General features: G+C 45.4%; 1 protein-coding gene across 1 annotated transcript in view; it reads right to left on the bottom strand.

The window, feature by feature from the left end:
* Positions 1–21,761, bottom strand: part of LOC311231205 (uncharacterized protein) — an 84,841-nt gene that overhangs the window by 12,226 nt on the left and 50,854 nt on the right. Inside the window, 1 exon segment of the mRNA XM_084317745.1 lies at positions 12,255–12,398. Coding sequence (XP_084173871.1) covers positions 12,255–12,398 — 144 coding nt within the window.

Genomic DNA, 21,761 nt, shown 5'->3' on the forward strand with positions numbered 1-21,761 from the left:
TATATACCCATGGAAAGACCTCCCATCTCTCTCTCTCTCTCCCTTTCTTTCTCTCAGATAGACAGACAGACAGACAGGAGACAGACAGACAGACAGACAGACAGACAGACAGACAGACAGACAGACAGACAGACAGACAGACAGACAGACAGACAGACAGACAGACAGACAGACAGGAGGCAGGCAGGCAGGTGAACAGACAGACAGACAGACAGACAGACAGACAGACAGACAGACAGACAGACAGACAGACAGACAGACAGACAGACAGACAGACAGACAGACAGACAGACAGACAGACAGACAGACAGACAGACAGACAGACAGACAGGCGAACAGACAGACAGACAGACACAGACAAATGATACACAATGAGGAGGGCTCACTCTAAATCAAATCCATTCTATCTCAGTTGTGACCTGAACCTGTTGAACCATCTTGTTTGGAGAGGGCAGGGAGAGGGCACGAAGGTCCCAAAGTACCCATCAGGCAAGTACAGGTCATGTTCACTTCCCCATCAGTAAGTAAGTACAGGTCATGTTCACTTCCCCATCAGTAAGTAAGTACAGGTCATGTTCACTTCCCCATCAGGTAAGTACAGGTCATGTTCACTTCCCCATCAGGTAAGTAAGTACAGGTCATGTTCACTTCCCCATCAGGTAAGTACAGGTCATGTTCACTTCCCCATCAGGTAAGTAAGTTCCGTTTGACCATCTCCTGATGCTGTTCTGCACTCTATACAGGCTGCCTTCTCTAGTCTGAACCTCTCTTCAAGACAGCTTCAATAGCAGACAGGCTGCCTTCTCTAGTCTGACCCTCTCTTCAAGACAGCTTCAATAGCAGACAGGCTGCCTTCTCTAGTCTGAACCTCTCTTCAAGACAGCTTCAATAGCAGACAGGCTGCCTTCTCTAGTCTCTGAACCTCTCTTCAAGACAGCTTCAATAGCAGACAGGCTGCCTTCTCTAGTCTCTGAACCTCTCTTCAAGACAGCTGCAATAGTATACAGGCTGCCTTCTCTAGTCTGAACCTCTCTTTGGAGTTTAAGTTTGGAGAGGGTGAACTTTTGGAACTGATGGATACGTTATCATCTGCAAAGCTGTTATTTATGCAAATGCATGATTATGTTGAGTTCTAATTCATCTATGGATCAATGCCTGGTCATTTATTTATTTGACGTGGTCATTACACGTCATACTTTTGATTTTAGATTTCTTATTATATCTCGACAATAATTTACTCACTACTCAAAAAAACAAGACAAAATCTGTCGTTCCAGTAAGGGGTAGGAGCTAAAACAACATCAAATCAAAAAAAGTCAAATGATTGTAACGAGAGAGCTGTTCATCAAACAGTTGCACAAAGGCCTGCTGCCAACACATAGCTGCCTGCTAGCTACCCAGCGGGGCGTGGCTTTGGAGGCATCCTGATGTGTTCTGATTGGAAAGGGCGTCATCAATGTCGGTTTAAGGATTTGAAAATATTTAAAATATTAAGTTCTGCCTAAAATCAACTATTGCTCCTTTAATTTGTAGTCTTGTGTCCGGTGAGTTTAGTACAAGTAACCAACAGATAGGCTTACAGGTCCATCTCAATAAATTAAAAAATAATGTTATCGTAAAAGTTCATTTATTTCCGTAATTCAATTCAAAAAGTGAAAAATCATATATTATATAGATTCATTACACACAGAGTGAAATATTTCAAGCCTTTATTTCTTTAGATTTGGATGATTATGGCTTACAGCTAACGGAACGTAGACCAATCTCGGTCACTCTCTTTGTCTGGGAATGCCCAAAACCAAATTCGGTCACGGCCCATTTTGCGCGACATCCAGGCTTTTTTTACTGTCAGCGTTTGGGAATTTCATGTCGACAGGTAGGTGAAGTTAAATTATACTTATTTTAGAATATATATATCAAATTTCACGAGTATTCATCTATATTTAGTCATCTAAAGACTATTAGATATGAACGTATGTACCAGTAAAAAGTGGGAATCTCTAGAATGTGTTTTGGGCGACGCTGTTTACAAGTGTGCGGGTAGCCTCTCTAATCAACTTAACGTTATACACAACACTTTCTGTTGTCAGTAGATGGCAGCATTGGTTTAAAAGGTGAACATTTTATGACTACAAAATGACTACAAATCCCAAGACCTTTAGCACCTAGTTCACAGGTCAGCACCGGATTAGGAAAACGTGATCTGAGGAGCGTTAAACTATTAATGCGACCTGAATATAGTAACCGAGAATGGTCACCTAATTATCTTAACAAAAGTGCATCATTAGCATTATGTTTGTTGTCTAAAGGGGAACATAATGGTACAATTTAAGATTTTAATGTTATCCGCATATAAAGGACAAATAAAACATAGTTAATTTGTAAGAAACCTCAATGAAAACGGCACAGGGTAAGTTATATTCGCTATTGTTATGAAAATGTGATCGAATCCTATAAAAATGTGGACGAATTTGGTCACCGTGACGTTAATGAAAACCCAAAATTCAGTATCTGAGAAAATGTACCTAAGACCAATAAAATAATATATATATATTACAGAAATGTCGGCCTACTGGCGGCTGGGTGGCGCAGCGGTCTAAGCGCTCGTCACCAACGCGTGAGACACCGGTATCGAATCCGGCTGTCAGCGTTGCCTCTGGCTTGGGCCGGTCGTCATACTGACTCAATTGGCAGAGTCAGCGGGAGGGGAGTCGATGGGTGGTAATCTGGTCGTTGTAAAACAGTGACTCCTACAGGTCGGTCAGGGCGCCTGCACAGCAAAGACAGGAGATGTCGAGGGTAGTGTGAGCCTCCCACACGTTACACCTCGCCAATGAGAGTCCGTGCTGGCAGGTGAAAAGAAGTGGCTGGCTGACTCCGCATGTATCGGAGGGGACACACGGTCGATTCTTCAACCCTCCCTACGACCGACCAGTGGGGGGGCACATGCGAGCAACGATCAAGACAGGGGAGGGGGGAATTGGCACGACTAAATTGGGATGGGAGAAAAAGAAGGAGAAAAAGTGGATAAAAAAAAGAAGAAATGTCGGCCTACTGAAAAGTATATACTCTCAATACTTGGTCAGGGCTCCTTTTGCATTAATCAATGCGGCGTGTCAATCGGTAGTATTACGAGCAGCTCCTGGCAAGGACGCGGCAACTAGGGGTGCGGCAGGGGCTGCAGCACCCCCTGCTGGCGGGGAGTGTAACTGCAACTGCAAGGTTGTTTTGGCTTTTATTCCATTGTAACCGAGGCTACTCAATGTCACAGAGTGTAGCGGCACTGCAGATTTACCCTACTCTTGGAATTCATTGCCAGATCCTCATAGGGGCGCTGTCTCGATAATGCAATGTTATTAAAGGGGAACTATCTTATAAATGGCCTTTTTGAGTGTTTAGCATTGTTTCCTAGCTATGTGAACTTATATTAATATGATCTATGTCTCAAAATTCTCATATTGGCGCATTCTTCCAATTCTCCTCTCACAATATTCACCCTCACTGAACTGAGTCGTTTGAAAATGTGCCTATATGTGATGTCATATAGTCACTGCTGCATGTTAATGTTCAGGCGAAGACGACGCTCCGCAGTGGTTTAGGAGCCGCCCTGCAGCCCAGGCTCAAAACAGCTCGAGATCTTGAGGTAGAAAAATGCTGTTTTTGAGGACTTGATTAGAAATACAAAACAATGAATAAAAAAAAAATATATATTACAGAGGTGTTCCATAGACTCACAGGAATTGTGTAAAAGTGCCCAAATAGTGAAAGAAATAGTAAAATAGTTCCCCTTTAAAGTAGCGTGTAGCCGACGCATGAACCGGTTGGGATTCGAATAGACGCGGCCTGGAAGCGTCACCGCGGAACTGGAAATCCGTTGGTAAAAAAAATACTCAGCCTGGAAGTTTTGGGACGCTGAATTCGCAGTAAAGGAATATATATGCGGTTTCCCTGGCGTGAACAAGCCAGCAGAACTATCCGAGCCCCCGGGAGGGTTATCGAAGACCTTTTGCATGTCGGCGATCATGTATGCAGGGAACGAATTGCAGAGGGAGGGCGCAACAGGTGGGGTAAGCTGGGCTGTGATGTTACATGTTTGTCTCGCACGCTCCGCAGAGCTGAGCGTGAGAGCGCGGTCTCTAGTGAACGAGAGTGTTGGTTTACCAGAGTGGTAAACCTATGACGTTATTATTATATCACTTATCTCAGCACCCCCTCATAACACGTTTCAGACCCTGTTGAACGCTCTGACTCAATAGTATCCATCTGCAAAACGTCAGCCTCAGCACTCTCAGGCCCCATGCTAAATGTGATTTGACCAAAGCAGAGTATACACACAGACAGTGGAGCTGTTTGCAGATAGCGAGCATTTTGACTTGTTGCGTGGTGGCGATGTCTCGCAGACAATACAACTACAAGTATAATTATATAATATATATTTTATAAAAAAAAATTATATAAAAAAAAAAAAATTTATCAAAAACTATCAATATCTCAGCACCCCCACTTCCCGCAGCCCTGGCTCCTGGAAGAGGCAGCTTCCTCATCTCCTTCAGCTCCTGGAAGAGGCAGCTTCCTCGTCTCCTTCAGCTCCTGGAAGAGGCAGCTTCCTTCATCTCCTTCAGCTCCTGGAAGAGGCAGCTTCCTCGTCTCCTTCAGCTCCTGGAAGAGGCAGCTTCCTCATCTCCTTCAGCTCCTGGAAGAGGCAGCTTCCTCATCTCCTTCAGCTCCTGGAAGAGGCAGCTTCCTTCACCTCCTTCAGCTTCTGGAAGAGGCAGCTTCCTTCACCTCCTTCAGCTCCTGGAAGAGGCAGCTTCCTCGTCTCCTTCAGCTCCTGGAAGAGGCAGCTTCCTTCACCTCCTTCAGCTCCTGGAAGAGGCAGCTTCCTCGTCTCCTTCAGCTCCTGGAAGAGGCAGCTTCCTCGTCTCCTTCAGCTCCTGGAAGAGGCAGCTCCCTTCATCTCCTTCAGCTCCTGGAAGAGGCAGCTTCCTTCACCTCCTTCAGCTCCTGGAAGAGGCAGCTTCCTTCACCTCCTTCAGCTTCTGGAAGAGGCAGCTTCCTCGTCTCCTTCAGCTCCTGGAAGAGGCAGCTTCCTCGTCTCCTTCAGCTCCTTGAAGAGGCAGCTTCCTTCATCTCCTTCAGCTCCTGGAAGAGGCAGCTTCCTTCACCTCCTTCAGCTCCTGGAAGAGGCAGCTTCCTTCACCTCCTTCAGCTCCTGGAAGAGGCAGCTTCCTCACCTCCTTCAGCTCCTGGAAGAGGCAGCTTCCTTCACCTCCTTCAGCTCCTGGAAGAGGCAGCTTCCTTCATCTCCTTCAGCTCCTGGAAGAGGCAGCTTCCTTCACCTCCTTCAGCTCCTGGAAGAGGCAGCTTCCTTCACCTCCTTCAGCTCCTGGAAGAGGCAGCTTCCTCGTCTCCTTCAGCTCCTGGAAGAGGCAGCTTCCTCGTCTCCTTCAGCTCCTGGAAGAGGCAGCTTCCTCGTCTCCTTCAGCTCCTGGAAGAGGCAGCTTCCTTCACCTCCTTCAGCTCCTGGAAGAGGCAGCTTCCTTCACCTCCTTCAGCTCCTGGAAGAGGCAGCTTCCTCATCTCCTTCAGCTCCTGGAAGAGGCAGCTTCCTCGTCTCCTTCATCTCCTTCAGCTCCTGGAAGAGGCAGCTTCCTTCATCTCCTTCAGCTCCTGGAAGAGGCAGCTTCCTCGTCTCCTTCAGCTCCTGGAAGAGGCAGCTTCCTCGTCTCCTTCAGCTCCTGGAAGAGGCAGCTTCCTTCATCTCCTTCAGCTCCTGGAAGAGGCAGCTTCCTTCACCTCCTTCAGCTCCTGGAAGAGGCAGCTTCCTTCACCTCCTTCAGCTCCTGGAAGAGGCAGCTTCCTTCACCTCCTTCAGCTCCTGGAAGAGGCAGCTTCCTTCACCTCCTTCAGCTCCTGGAAGAGGCAGCTTCCTTCACCTCCTTCAGCTCCTGGAAGAGGCAGCTTCCTCGTCTCCTTCAGCTCCTGGAAGAGGCAGCTTCCTTCATCTCCTTCAGCTCCTGGAAGAGGCAGCTTCCTTCAGCTCCTGGAAGAGGCAGCTTCCTCGTCTCCTTCAGCTCCTGGAAGAGGCAGCTTCCTCGTCTCCTTCAGCTCCTGGAAGAGGCAGCTTCCTCGTCTCCTTCAGCTCCTGGAAGAGGCAGCTTCCTCGTCTCCTTCAGCTCCTGGAAGAGGCAGCTTCCTTCACCTCCTTCAGCTCCTGGAAGAGGCAGCTTCCTTCACCTCCTTCAGCTCCTGGAAGAGGCAGCTTCCTCGTCTCCTTCAGCTCCTGGAAGAGGCAGCTTCCTTCACCTCCTTCAGCTCCTGGAAGAGGCAGCTTCCTCATCTCCTTCAGCTCCTGGAAGAGGCAGCTTCCTCATCTCCTTCAGCTCCTGGAAGAGGCAGCTTCCTCATCTCCTTCAGCTCCTGGAAGAGGCAGCTTCCTCATCTCCTTCAGCTCCTGGAAGAGGCAGCTTCCTCATCTCCTTCAGCTCCTGGAAGAGGCAGCTTCCTCCTCTCCTTCAGCTCTTGGAAGAGGCAGCTTCCTCCTCTCCTTCAGCTCCTGGAAGAGGCAGCTTCCTCCATCTCCTCATATGTCATGCTTTATTCAGCAGTCGCTGCTTCATTATTAAAAACCGCTCCTTTCATCTGAAGCGCCTCCTGTCACACAACATGTCACCAGCGAGTGAAGGTGAGGAGTAACCGAGCGCTCTTCCTCACGCCAAGTAGAAATACAACAATACTGTACAGGGGGGGGGGGGGGGGGGGGGACAGTGGCTCGGGAGGTAGAGCAGTCCTCCCGGGCAGCGTGTCGAAGTGTCCTTGAGCAAGACACTTAACCTCTAATTGCTCCTTGCATGGTCGCCTCCGCCGTCGGTGTGTGAATGTGTGCGTGAATGAACGGGTCACATGTGCTGGGCTGCCCTGCGTTCTCATAGCGTATTCTCTCCACGTGTAGCACACTGACGAGTTCAGTCAACCAGGTCTGGGGAAAAGTGGTACTCTTTCTATGTTCCACCCCCATTAAAAATGCATTTCTTTGCAATTACCATGCCATATAGTATAGTCTGTATCTCAGAGTGACTGTTGAGTGTTGTCATGTTTTGTGACCAGCCAAAAATAGCCACTACTGGGTCTGGGGGGAAAGTCATGGGTGTAAATATTTGAGTAGCATTGGAACACCTCACTCCAGAACCTATGGATCTTCGGGCAAAACCAAAAGAGGTGACCCACTGAGCCCTCCGCAGATTTACATCTGGTACAGGGTGGTGAGACTGAGGGGTATATTGAGTGTAATTTAGTACAAGAATAGTGAAGTCTATGTATCACCTTAAATTGAATTAACTGATGTCTGGAATTAATGGAACAAGAGTGGATACTGCGGAGGCCCTCATCCCAGGTGTCTTTTGGAATGTCCACCTGGATATCTCTCTCCCAGGACCTCCTCAAGCATTGTGTAGATGGAATATATAGTGTTCTGTAAATTAGTCTACAAATTTGGATATCAGGCCTTTGGTATTGGGCTCTGTGGTCATGAGGGAATATATCACAGCGATCGGTGTATACGTTTCAAAGTTTGGAACATTTAAACAAACATAGTTCCTGATTTGTAAATACCGAAAGAAATTAGTCGGGGGGGAGCTCATATTTATGCTGGAGTTGGGAAAATGAGGCAAAATTACCATCTATGTAAAGGTTTTCTATAGAGACTATTCCTTTTTCCCTCCACATAAAAAAAAGTGATCAGATTGTGGAGGGAGGAAAGCATGGTTATGACAGATGTCTCTGATCTGGTACCATATTTTCAAGGAGTTCTTTATCATAAAGTTGTCTCTCATAGCGGCCCCAAGGGACCTTTTTGCTGCAAAGATAAGTGCTGGGAGAGAGATACTGCTAGCATTCTGCTCTATGGCCAGCCATGCAGGGGTGGTAGTGGTGGTCTCACCAGGGTATGAGTCCTGCCAGTAGACCAGAGCTCTAGCATTGGCTGCCCAGTAGTAGTGTTGAAACATGGGTAAGGTAAGGCCTCCTATATTTGTAGGCTTGCACAGGTGATAAAAAAAAGAAAATATGGTGATAAGACCTCACAGTTAAAACATGAAACGTCTCTCTGGGTTGGAGCGATAGGTAAGACCTCACAGTTAAAACATGAAACGTCTCTCTGGGTTGGAGCGATAGGTAAGACCTCACGGTTAAAACATGAAACGTCTCTCTGGGTTGGAGCGATAGGTAAGACCTCACGGTTAAAACATGAAACGTCTCTCTGGGTTAGAGCGATAGGTTATCATAGGTAAGACCTCACGGTTAAAACATGAAACGTCTCTCTGGGTTGGAGCGATAGGTAAGACCTCACGGTTAAAACATGAAACGTCTCTCGGGGTTAGAGCGATAGGTTATCATAGGTAAGACCTCACGGTTAAAACATGAAACGTCTCTCTGGGTTGGAGCGATAGGTAAGACCTCACGGTTAAAACATGAAACGTCTCTCTGGGTTGGAGCGATAGGTAAGACCTCACGGTTAAAACATGAAACGTCTCTCTGGGTTGGAGTGATAGGTAAGACCTCACGGTTAAAACATGAAACGTCTCTCTGGGTTGGAGCGATAGGTAAGACCTCACGGTTAAAACATGAAACGTCTCTCTGGGTTGGAGCGATAGGTAAGACCTCACGGTTAAAACATGAAACGTCTCTCTGGGTTGGAGCGATAGGTAAGACCTCACGGTTAAAACATGAAACGTCTCTCTGGGTTGGAGCGATAGGTAAGACCTCACGGTTAAAACATGAAACGTCTCTCTGGGTTGGAGCGATAGGTAAGACCGCACGGTTAAAACATGAAACGTCTCTCTGGGTTAGAGCGATAGGTAAGACCATACACAGGGTTCCCACAGACATTGCAAAATGAAATTCAAGGACTTTCAAGTACTTTCCTAAGCACTATTTTTCATTTTAAAAGGGCATTTAAAAGGATACAATTCACTTTTAAATGCCGTTTTTTTATAGAAAAAAATCTGATCCAATAATTATGGTTTAAAACCAATTTCCGACAATTAGTTACACTTTAAATAAAAATAAAACAATTCTTCATTCAGAAATTTTTTATCATGGATGAACAAAACTTTCAAGGCGAATGGTTGATTTGAATTTCAAGGACTTTTTAAGCACCTTGTTAAAATGGGCTGTTTTCAAGGAATTCCAGACCTTGACTTTTTTTTTGTCAAAAAATCAAGCACTTTAAGCACTTCAAGGACCTTAACCCTTACAGTTAAAACATTAAACGTGTCTCTGGCTGTCCATGGCCAGTTCACACAGACAATAACAGGTCTTGGGTAACTCACACAGAGTAGAGAACCTGACCTTGACCCTGAGCAGAAAACCCAGAGAGAAGTAAAGCACGAGAGAGAGCTTTAGACAGATAGACAGAAAAACAGAAAGAGCGGCAGAGGAGAATAAACAAACAGATGGGAGAGGAGAAGAGGAGAGGAGAGGGACCATTAGTGATGGTTAAATATTAAAAGGCCTCGTCGGATGTCACACACACACATACTGACACACGCACGGACACACCGAGAGAAACACACACATACATCCAGTACACACACACACACACACAGCGTCAGAGGCAGGGTGTCTCAGGGCTCCGGGCTGGTGTGGGTTTCAATACTTTGACCGCTGTTACTTACATCAACAAGGACACAGCCAAGGTCCTCACACACACACACACGTGTATCACTACATTTGTGAGGACTTTGTACTGCCTTAATTGCATTAATTGCTAAACCCAACCCTTACGTGAGGGGACCATGAATTAGGGCCATCATTGTGCGCTGCTGGTTAATATAGAGGTGGAGGGGGGGGGAAACATCTAGAATTGCGATTCCATCTTCTACCGATTAAAAAATCGATTCACAAATTCCAAAAGTCGATTCATATACTAGTTTTTCAGTCTTGACTTTTATTTTTTTTAATGTCTGACTGGAAGTCCAAACGCTTGACACAGCGAGTATCCTAGGCTTGTTTACCAGAGGGACTGCAGGGCGACAGTGGAGGTGGAGCTCAATATAGAACTCTATGAGGAGGACAAGTAGCTCAATTAAATTCAACCTGCCCCATCTTCAATAAAGGCAAGCATTCAATGAAGGACACACTTTGGATTTTATAATTGAGAAGGACAGTGAAGTATTTTGGGAATAGCCTACTAACGTTACAAACATGAGGACTTTCATCGTACGCCGTCTGTCTCCCAGAGACCAAAGAAGTGGAGCAACAATCTCAAGTAGCAAACAACAAAGACGGAGAGAATCATGAAGGACCCCGACAACCCGGGTAAGAGCCTCTTCTCTCTGCTGCAGTCGGGGAGAAGGTACCGCATCCATGAGGAGAGGAGGAGGAGAGGAGAGGAGGAGGAGGAGGAGAGGAGGAGGAGGAGGAGGAGAGGGGAGAGGAGGAGGAGGAGGAGAGGGGAGAGGGGAGAGGAGGAGGAGGAGGAGGAGAGGAGAGGAGAAGGAGAGGAGGAGGAGAGGAGGAGAGGAGAAGGAGGAGAGGAGGAGGAGAGGAGGATGAGAGGAGAGGAGAAGGAGGAGAGGCTCAGGAGGAGAGGAGGAGGAGGAGGAGAGGAGAGGAGGAGGAGAGGAGAAGGAGGAGAGGAGGAGGAGAGGAGGAGAAGGAGGAGAGGAGAAAGAGGAGAGGAGGAGAGGAGAAAGAGGAGAGGAGAAAGAGGAGAGGCTCAGGAGGAGAGAAGGAGGAGAGGAGAAGGAGGAGAGGCTCAGGAGAGGAGAGGAGGAGGAGAGGAGAGGAGAAGAGAAGGAGGAGAGGCTCAGGAGGAGAGAGAAGGAGGAGAGAGAGACGCAGGAGGAGAGAGACTCAGGAGGAGAGAGAGAGACTCAGGAAGAGAGAGAGACTCAGGAGGAGAGAGAGACTCAGGAGGAGAGAGAGAGACTCAGGAAGAGAGAGAGAGACTCAGGAGGAGAGAGAGACTCAGGGAGGAGAGAGAGAGACTCAGGAGGAGAGAGAGAGACTCAGGAGGAGAGAGAGACTCAGGAGGAGAAAGACTGCCTGTCAATTCTGTGTATCTCAGCACAGCAGGACCTTATATACTGTGTATCCTATATATATAGTATCCTATATTCTTATATTTATAAAATGATATACTGTGAATACACATATGAACACGCATATCCAATCCTTGGACATATTGACTGGTTCCATCAAACCAGAACAATCTATGTTGATCATAGACAGCCCATCCACTCTTGTATATATTTTGTCTGAATATAGCTCACCTGTATATATTGTGCTGTATATATTTTGCCTATATATATATATTATATATATGTTGCCTGTATATATTTTATCTGTATGTATCTTGCCTAGATATATTAGGCAATATATACATTTGTCTAGTTTACTGTATACTAGATTATTTTCTTCTAGTTTAGTTATTTTACTCACAGTAAAGTCGGCAACAGTCATTTCACTGCTCATTGACGGAGCAGATGACTCATAAACCTTGATTTGATTTGTGTATACCCCCCCCCCCCCCCCCCCCCCCCCCAGTATTTCATCTCTGACTGTACGAGTCATATATTTTATTGTGGTTGTGAATCACAGTTAGACAGACATAGTCTCTAACCATAGTCTTTACCAGCTTATCAACCTGTCCACCTTATTCTGAGATGTATGTGTGTGTGTGTGTGTGTGTGTGTGTGTGTGTGTGTGTGTGTGTGTGTGTGTGTGCGTGTGTGTGTGTGTGTGTGTGTGTTACTAACCTGTCCGCGTCTATGCTTTTACCAACGCGTTCGTGTTTCCGGGTTCCCGCTTTGCGCTCTGATTGGCCACTCACGTTCTGGTCATGTGACATGTGCGCCCAATAGCGTGACGAGCTGTGTCTTTGCCCATTTCCGTGTCGAACAGCCTGCAAACTACCTGGCGTTCTATCGCCATGCTCTAAGACAAACTCTAACCTTAACCAACTTCGAAAGAGTGCCTAAGCTTAACCGTGGAAATAACTTGCCGTCACGCGCCCAGAAACGTGCGTGGCCAATCAGAGCGCAAAACGGAACCCGGAAACACGAACGCGTTGGTAAAAGGAATCAGGCAACCTGTCCATGTGTCATGGAGCTGCGGGAGGCGGAGGTTACTGTGTAGAGTGGTGTGTCAGCCCCTGCAGGCTGGAGGTGGTACTACGAGCTGCTGGGACACATTGTCCATGCGTACATGTGTGTGTGTGTGTGTGTGTGAGTGTGTGTGAGTGTGTGTGTTACCTGTCCATGTGTCATGGAGCTCTGGGAGCTGGAGGGTACGGTAGAGTGTTGTGGCGTCCCCTGCCGGCTGGAGGCGGTACTACGGGCTGCTGGGACAGATGGTCCAGTCTCGACACAGTCAAAGTTACTCTTCCAAACCATCACCTATAAAGAGGGAGGAGTTAATAGTCTTCAGACGTGTAGCAGTCCGACTCAAGGGGAGTTGAAGAGATGGTCTCTGCAGTTCACTAGAGGTCTGAGTTTCTGAAACAGCTGAGCTCTCAAGACACGGAACACATTGGTGATTTTATAAATGATCATAGAACGACAGGATTCAGGTTAGAAATGTCGCCCTTTAAAAGACCCGTGTATGGAGTTATGCGCCGTGTAAATAAATAAATGTAATCTCTCCGGAGGCTAAATAAATACTATCTTTAATAATACGAATACTCGCTTTAAAAAAGAAAAGAAAAGAAAAGTCAGACCAACCTGCTCATCAGAGCCTCCGGAGCAAAGTGTTCACCTGTCCTGGAGAACACCACACAGGTAGCTGGACCCTGAGAGAGAGAGGGACAGAGAGAGAGAGAGAGAGAGAGAGAGAGAGAGAGAGAGAGAGAGAGAGAGAGAGAGAGAGAGAGAGAGAGAGAGAGAGAGAGAGGAGAGAGAGGAGAGAGAGGGAGAGAGAGAGAGAGAGAGAGAGAGAGGAGAGAAGAGAGAGAGAGAGAGAGAGAGAGAGAGAGAGAGAGAGAGAGAGAGAAGGGAGAGGGAGAGGGAGAGGGGGAGAGAGGGAGAGAGAGAGAGAGAGAGAGATACAGAGAGAGAGAGAGAGAGAGAGAGAGAGAGAGAGAGAGAGAGAGAGACAGACAGAGAGACAGAGAGAGAGAGAGAGAGAGAGAGAGAGAGAGAGAGAGAGAGAGAGAGAGAGAGAGAGAGAGAGAGAGAGAGAGAGAGAGGAGAGATATCCAGGTATAACATTAGGTTGTGACCAAAGTATTTTCATGGATGAACTGCATTTACAACTTATGGCTCACATTCACTCACACACTGACAGTGGAGGTGACCATGCAAGGTGCCAACCAATATGAATGGAGGGTCTCTGAGGAGGACTCAGAGTCTAGAAAGGCTCCTTTGATCTTTGTAAATCCATAATAATAAGATGACAGTAGGACTGAGGGATACGATATAACCATATTATTATTATTTTGATGAATGAATGAATGAATGAATGAATGAATGAATGAATGACCTTTATTTATATAGCACCCTTCACAGCACGAATGCACAGGGTGCTTTACACTACAGCATAACATAAGAAAATCTGAAATAAATGACAACAACAACAACAGACAGCAGTTAACACTTTGGTTGCCTTGGGTTAAATTAATGATATACCATAGATTGCCAGCGCTATTTGTCTATGGAGAAAGTCCCCTTCTTTGCAGGGCTATAACTTTTTAAATTCTATTGCTACATTGCCATTATTAGGGCCCATTCAAAGTCCTATATGTATTGTTCATTGTGTAGCAACGTTAAACTTTTTCATTCACATATTCATAGTAAAGTATGGTCTAATGTATAAGTATGTTTTCATCTCTTTCTGCAGCTTTCTCCAGAACGTGATTTATAGCCCCAAATGCATTATATTGATGATGAAATACAGTTTGATGGCAATCAGCGCGATATAAAAAATTCCAACTAGACGTACTTCTAGAAGTTACTACACGTCATCTGATGTTGACCGGATGGGCGAGGGGGCGTAATGTGGGTCAAATGTTGATAATAGCAGTTAGTATCGAAGACGGTAACGTTACACGCTGAAACTCACCCCAGTCTCCGCGCGCCGTTGGGCGATCATCGTCGAGTAGAAATTTTATCATTATGGGATATATTATTACCCGGTCCATCTCCAGCTTGTATAATGGTATATACGTCCAAATCATGTTGTTTATCGAGTTATTGGCAATCGATCGCTATGTAGAGTGACGAGCTAGAGTCACGGGACATGTACCGAGTGGCCGGAAGCAATACGGACGTCTAGCAAAACCTCTAGTGCGCTTCCTGTTAAGCGCTTGCGCCGATCGGCCACCAGATGGCGCTCCTGAACCGCCAGAGAGCTCAGTGGGTCCTGCTGGTGAATCTCAGGCCAGCGGAGGGACATTATGAATCCGATCGCAGATTTTTGAAATATTGATATAAAGACGACGTACAGCGTCCCCCGGCAACTTTAGCATGGCCAGCAAAGACGTCTAAAGACGCCCCCTGGCAGTCAAAGTGTTAAAAACAGTGAACCAAATCAAATTAAATTAAAAGAATTAAAATAAAATCATCAGTCAATAACTAAAAACGCTGTTTCTTGCCTTCCACAAGCCGGCTGCAATGTGGACTAAGTCATACATAGCACAAGTCCCCTCCGGTACTTGAGGTAACAGCAGTCGCATCTTTTCACCTGTTGCTCGGTCTCTCAGTGGCGAGGAGTAACGCGTGGGAGGCTCACGCTGCCCCCGACACTTCCTGATTCTACTGCGCAGGCGCACCAACCGACCTGTAGGAGTCGCTGTCCACAACGCCCGATCCCCACCCATCAGTTTCCCACCCCCTAATACGGCCAATGTGTATTAGTATGAACGACCAGCTAAACTGAAAGCAATGTGGAGCGCTGGGCTCGAACAGGCAAGCCCAGCGTCTCCGTCATTCGTGGCGAGCGCCTTGCCCACTACGCCACGTAGCTGCCCTGTTTTTAGGTGTTTTTTAAAGGAGTTTTCTGAGGGGGCAGTTCACAGGTCCAGGGGGAGAGCGTTCCAGAGCCTTGGTGCCGTCACCCAGAAGGCTCGATCACCCCTTGTTATAAGCCTGTACCTGGGGACCACCAGGAGGCGCTGATCGGCAGATCTGAGTGAGTGGGTTGATGGTGATAAGGATATTTTTATGCATTTGGTTTTCCAGCACAAATTACAGAGTGGTTTGGCATATTCAACATGCTGAAGCAACTTCCTGGGCAATGCCCTGTGTATCACTACTGTGTATCACTACTGTGTATCACTACTGTGTATCACTACTGTGTATCACTACTGTGTATCACTACTGCGCATCACTACTGTGCATCACTACTGTGTATCACTACTGTGTATCACTACTGTGTATCACTACTGTGTATCACTACTGTGCATCACTACTGTGCATCACTACTGTGCATCACTACTGTGTATCACTACTGTGTATCACTACTGTGTATCACTACTGTGTATCACTACTGTGTATCACTACTGCGCATCACTACTGCGCATCACTACTGCGTATCACTACTGTGCATCACTACTGTGTATCACTACTGTGTATCACTACTGTGCATCACTACTGTGCATCACTACTGTGCATCACTACTGTGTATCACTACTGTGTATCACTACTGTGTATCACTACTGTGTATCACTACTGTGTATCACTACTGTGCATCACTACTGTGTATCACTACTGTGTATCACTACTGTGTATCACTACTGTGCATCACTACTGTGCATCACTACTGTGCATCACTACTGTGTATCACTACTGTGCATCACTACTGTGCATCACTACTGTGTATCACTACTGTGTATCACTACTGTGTATCACTACTGTGCATCACTACTGTGTATCACTACTGTGTATCACTACTGTGCATCACTACTGTGTATCACTACTGTGTATCACTACTGTGTATCACTACTGTGTATCACTACTGTGCATCACTACTGTGTATCACTACTGTGCATCACTACTGTGCATCACTACTGTGCATCACTACTGCGTATCACTACTGTGCATCACTACTGTGCATCACTACTGTGTATCACTGTGTGTGGCCTGGTCTGGAGAAGCAGACATGGTTGCTATGACAACGAGACGATGGTCTGATAAGACAGCATGTTCTGTTTCTGGTGTGACTAAGGCCTGCTGCTAACCTGCTGATACACACACATACACACACAAATACAAATACTAACATACACACACATACACTGACATTTAGTCATCAATGATGATTGATTGATTGATTGATTGAAGACTTTGCAGATTGCAGAATGGGTACAATACAGTACAGCTCAATACTAACAACTGCTCAGAGGATGAAGACCAGAAAAATACTCTCGTCTCGTTTATATAAGGGTCCTCCATTTTCAATTCATCAAGACATTTATGACGTACAAATATACGGTACTGTGTAAGAAAAAGAGATCATAAAGAAATATATACATCCGAAGGGGAAGAAACTGTACATTGGAGGACTTTTTTTTGACATTTACCGGGGCCAGTTTCTAATGCAGCCACCCGTAGGTGCTCTTTGAGAGCGGTTTTGAAGGAGGGTAGGTATTCACATTCCTTACGGCTGTGGGTAGGGCGTTCCACATTATTGTGGCATAATTGCTAAACGTATTTAGTCCCTTGTTTGAGACAAATCTGGGTTGAACATGATTTGTGGAGCTCCCTCTGGTGTTGTGGTCGTGGACTTCAGACCATTAGGAAGTATTTCGACATGCACATGGGTACCTTAGTGGTGTAGTGTATCTTGTAGACCAGGCCCATTGCAAGTTGCTGTACTCTGTCGTCTACTCTAAGCCATCCTAGATTGTCAAAGTGGGCAGGGGTGAGGTGGGTTTTAGGAGTAAGGCCAAGCAGTAGTCTGACCAGTTTGTTTTGTGATGTTTGTAGCCTTGTTTTAGGGCCTTTGAGGTGCTTTGGTACCATGAGGTGCAAGCATAGTCGTAGTACCCTTGAATGAGTGCTCCTGCCAGAGTCTTCAGGGTATTCTTGTTTACCAGAGAGGAGATCTGGTACAAGAATCGAGTTCGTTGGTTGACTTTTTTTATTACATTGGATGCCATTTTGTCACAGGAAAGATTGCCTCTAGGATGGAACCTAGGTATGTAATTTCATCTTTCCTTGTGGCAATATTGTCACCCACTGTAACTGAGAAGCCGTCGGTCCCGCTAAACGTTTGTTGCGTTGGAATACAGCTACCATTAAATAATAAAAATGGTTCGTGTTTGTACGTTTACAGATTGTGCCGGCAACGCGTGGGCTGCGTAGCGTTCATAGACCATTGATACGGATGGACACACTGACGTCGTGGCTATAGCTTGTGCTACATGGACTCAAACACTCTGACTGTACCGTTACTGTTACACGGGTGCTGCTGCGGTGCAGACAGAGTGTTTGAGTCCATAATGTATCGATACTTCGATATTTTTGACAACACTATTACAGACAGAGTGGAGGTAATGTAACATTAATTATTACAGACAGAGAGGAGGTAATGTAACATTAATTATTACAGACAGAGTGGAGGTAATGTAACATTAATGATCACAGACAGAGTGGAGGTAATGTAACATTAATTATTACAGACAGAGTGGAGGTAATGTAACATTAATGATCACAGACAGAGTGGAGGTAATGTAACATTAATTATTACAGACAGAGTGGAGGTAATGTAACATTAATGATCACAGACAGAGTGGAGGTAATGTAACATTAATTATTACAGACAGAGTGGAGGTAATGTAACATTAATGATCATAGACAGAGTGGAGGTAATGTAACATTAATTATTACAGACAGAGTGGAGGTAATGTAACATTAATGATCATAGACAGAGTGGAGGTAATGTAACATTAATGATCACAGACAGAGTGGAGGTAATGTAACATTAATGATCACAGAGTGGAGGTAATGTAACATTAATTATTACAGAGTGGAGGTAATGTAACATTAATGATCACAGACAGAGTGGAGGTAATGTAACATTAATGATCACAGACAGAGTGGAGGTAATGTAACATTAATGATCACAGACAGAGTGGAGGTAATGTAACATTAATGATCACAGACAGAGTGGAGGTAATGTAACATTAATGATCACAGACAGAGTGGAGGTAATGTAACATTAATGATCACAGACAGAGTGGAGGTAATGTAACATTAATGATCACAGACAGAGTGGAGGTAATGTAACATTAATGATCACAGACAGAGTGGAGGTAATGTAACATTAATGATCACAGACAGAGTGGAGGTAATGTAACATTAATTATTACAGAGTGGAGGTAATGTAACATTAATGATCACAGACAGAGTGGAGGTAATGTAACATTAATGATCACAGACAGAGTGGAGGTAATGTAACATTAATGATCACAGACAGAGTGGAGGTAATGTAACATTAATGATCATAGACAGAGTGGAGGTAATGTAACATTAATTATTACAGAGTGGAGGTAATGTAACATTAATTATTACAGACAGAGTGGAGGTAATGCAACATTAATGATCACAGACAGAGTGGAGGTAATGTAACATTAATGATCACAGACAGAGTGGAGGTAATGTAACATTAATGATCACAGACAGAGTGGAGGTAATGTAACATTAATGATCACAGACAGAGAGGAGGTAATGTAACATTAATCATCAGTATTGATACGGACGGACGTGCTGAAGTCGTGGCTATAACTGTTACTTGTGCAAAAGGGACCACCGCCGTTTCATGAGTGGAAAGAGCCGCCGCGGTGCAGACAGAGTGGAGGAACTGTAACTTTAATTAATCCTGATACACACAAACGGTAAACAGAACCGGAAACACCCCCAAATACCCACAAATACAACCTCCGTCTCTCACACACAGAGTGAACAGATGGGGATCTCTCCCATCTCTCAGTGTGGCTACCAGAGGCAATTATCACTCTGAGTGTTGCCAATGGCAACAGATTGGTGGAGTCACCACTGGGCCAACAAGAGAGAGGGACAGAGAGAGAGGTGTAAATGTATGTTTCCCATGTCAATAGAGAGATAGAGATAGGAGAATAGAGAGAGAAAGAGGGACAGAGAGAGAGGGGAGAGAGAAAGAGGGACAGAGAGAGAGAGGGGAGATAGAAGAGAGAGATAGGAGAGAGAGAGAGAGAGAGAGAGAGAGAGAGAGAGAGAGAGACAGACAGACAGACAGACAGACAGACAGACAGACAGACAGACAGACAGACAGACAGACAGACAGACAGACAGACAGACAGACAGACAGACAGACAGACAGACAGACAGACAGACAGACAGACAGACATGAGAGAGAGACAGAGGAGAGAGACGGGAGAGAAATGTAAATGTATGTTTCCCATGTCAATAAAGCCCCTTTGAATGTAATTTAATTGAGAGAGAAGAGAGAGAGGAGAGAGAGAAAGAGGGACAGAAAGAGAGAGGGGAGAGAGAAGAGAGGGAGAGAGACAGACCGACGGAGAGAGAGAGAGAGGAGAGAAGTTTGACTTTTCTTTTAAACATCTCCAGGATGAGTCACTGTGAGTGGGCCACACCGCTCTCCTGACTGCTACTAAAATAAACCACACAAACACACACACCCCTAACAAACACACGTAAAACACCTCACACAGAGACACGCACACAAATCATATGACAAATGCACATACATACAAAACAAATACACAACAGACATTACATACACGAAAATACACACGGAAAACTAAGCATCACACACAAAGGACATGAAAGAAACATTACACACAGACACACACAAACACTACACACTCACAATAGCACACACATGCTGTGAGCACCCCCACACAGTATATAGTTTTGTCCCAAATACCTTTTGTTGCTTCACAGCTTCTGCATTATTATAATATTCTAAGCTTCGCTATGACAACAGGGGGGGTACTGTGTGTGTGTGTGTGTGTGTTACCTGGTGTCCATACAGGGTGTGTCTGTGTGTGTTACCTGGTGTCCATACAGGGTGTGTGTCTGTCTGTGTGTGTGTGTGTTATATAAAAATAATAATTTTTCTTTCATTCGACTAAGAGGTTGGCAGTCGACTATGGCTCCTTTCGATCGATTAGTCGACTATTCGACTAATGGGGGTCAGCCCTAGTGTGGACATATTCAACACTGTTGAAAGTGCCGTGCAGCAATATGGGGGGTTTGATAAACTGTCCGCTGCTGTTACCGATGGAGCACCGGCAATGAAAGGAAAACACACAGGATTCGCCGGGCATCTTCTAAGGCAGAGTGGCGTTGAGTGTCCAATGCTGCACTGCATTATACATCAGGTAAGTTCGCTAACATCATTTCCATCTATTGTGGGTCACTAATAATCAGGGGTGCAGTGGTCATGCCACGCGGTACCACGCCATCCCAGCACTTTTCTGAGCAGAAGTACGCGCACACAAAAATGAAATGTTATTTCATCTGATGCAGATCGCATGCACAAACATTGAAGTTGACATTCCTTCTATTGTGCGCCAACAGGAGAGACCACAAGTGTCTCATTAAAGACAGAACCATTATTGACCCACTGTGGGGGGAGGGTGAATGTCATGCCAGTTTGATAAAGGGTCAATGGGAGGCACTCAGGAATGTTTTGTTTAGTAGCAGGATAAAAGTTTATACATTTAACAAAATCATTTATTATTGCACTTTTGATTTACTGTTGTAGTGAAATGCAGCAGGAATGCTGCTTTGTGTTTGTTGAGCAGTGGGCTTTAAGTTCATACATTTATTTTAATAGAAGCCTTAATTGTAATTGGTCACTTTTGTATATATTTGGGTTACACAGCAATACTTTCAAATTAAGCTGTATTTATAAATTCATAAAGTTGAAATTAAGCATTACTAAATGCGTTTTAAATGGAATAAAAACAAAGTTGCAACTAATTATAATAGTTTATATGCCTTATTTATCACATCTGTGACTATTATGGGCTATTTGAGTGATGGGGTACTACTGGCGGACTGCCGGTAAACAATGCGGCCCTCACCATATACAAAGTTGCCCACCCCTGGGCTAGAGGAAGCCTTCACAACCTAAATGTTAAAGTATCAACTGTTAGAGCAGCATACCATATCACAACTCGGCTACAACTGTAAACTTTTAGTCTTCATATTTGGAAGCCTGGGTCATAAGTTGGGTGTTAGAGGCCTTCAGATGGCCGGTCTTCCGAAGAGAAGAGCCATTGTTATTAGCAAGATATTGCTCAGTGTCAGCAATTATTGGCAGCCGCGCAATTTGGAGAAGACGCTGCTATCTGTATCCATGAGCTGTGTGTAGATTGTCAGGTTCATCATCCATGTGTGTGTGTGTGTGTGTGTAACTTTGGTTGCCATTGTCAATTTGGGCACGAATGTATCAGAATAAGCCACAATGTACAAGTGCACTGATAATATTTGTGTCCTTTAAACATGTGTGTGTGTGTGTGTGTGTGTGTGTGTGTGCGGTGTGTGGTGTGTGTGTGTGTGTGTGTGGTGGTGTGTGTGGTGTGTGTGTGTGTGTGTGTGTGTGTGTGTGTGGTGGTGGTGTGTGTGTGTGTGTGTGTGTGTGTGTGTGTGTGTGTGTGTGTGTGTGTGGTGTGTGTGTCTGTGTGTGTGTGTGTGTGTGTGTGTGTGTGTGTGTGTGTGTGTGTGTGGTGTGTGTGGTGGTGTGTGTGTGTGTGTGTGTGTGTGTGTGTGTGTGTGTGTGTGTGTGTGTGTGTGTGTGTGTGGTGTGTGTGTGGT

The sequence above is a fragment of the Notolepis coatsorum genome (assembly GCF_963971535.1).
Source record: "Notolepis coatsorum genome assembly, chromosome: 6".
Lineage (NCBI taxonomy): Eukaryota > Metazoa > Chordata > Actinopteri > Aulopiformes > Paralepididae > Notolepis > Notolepis coatsorum.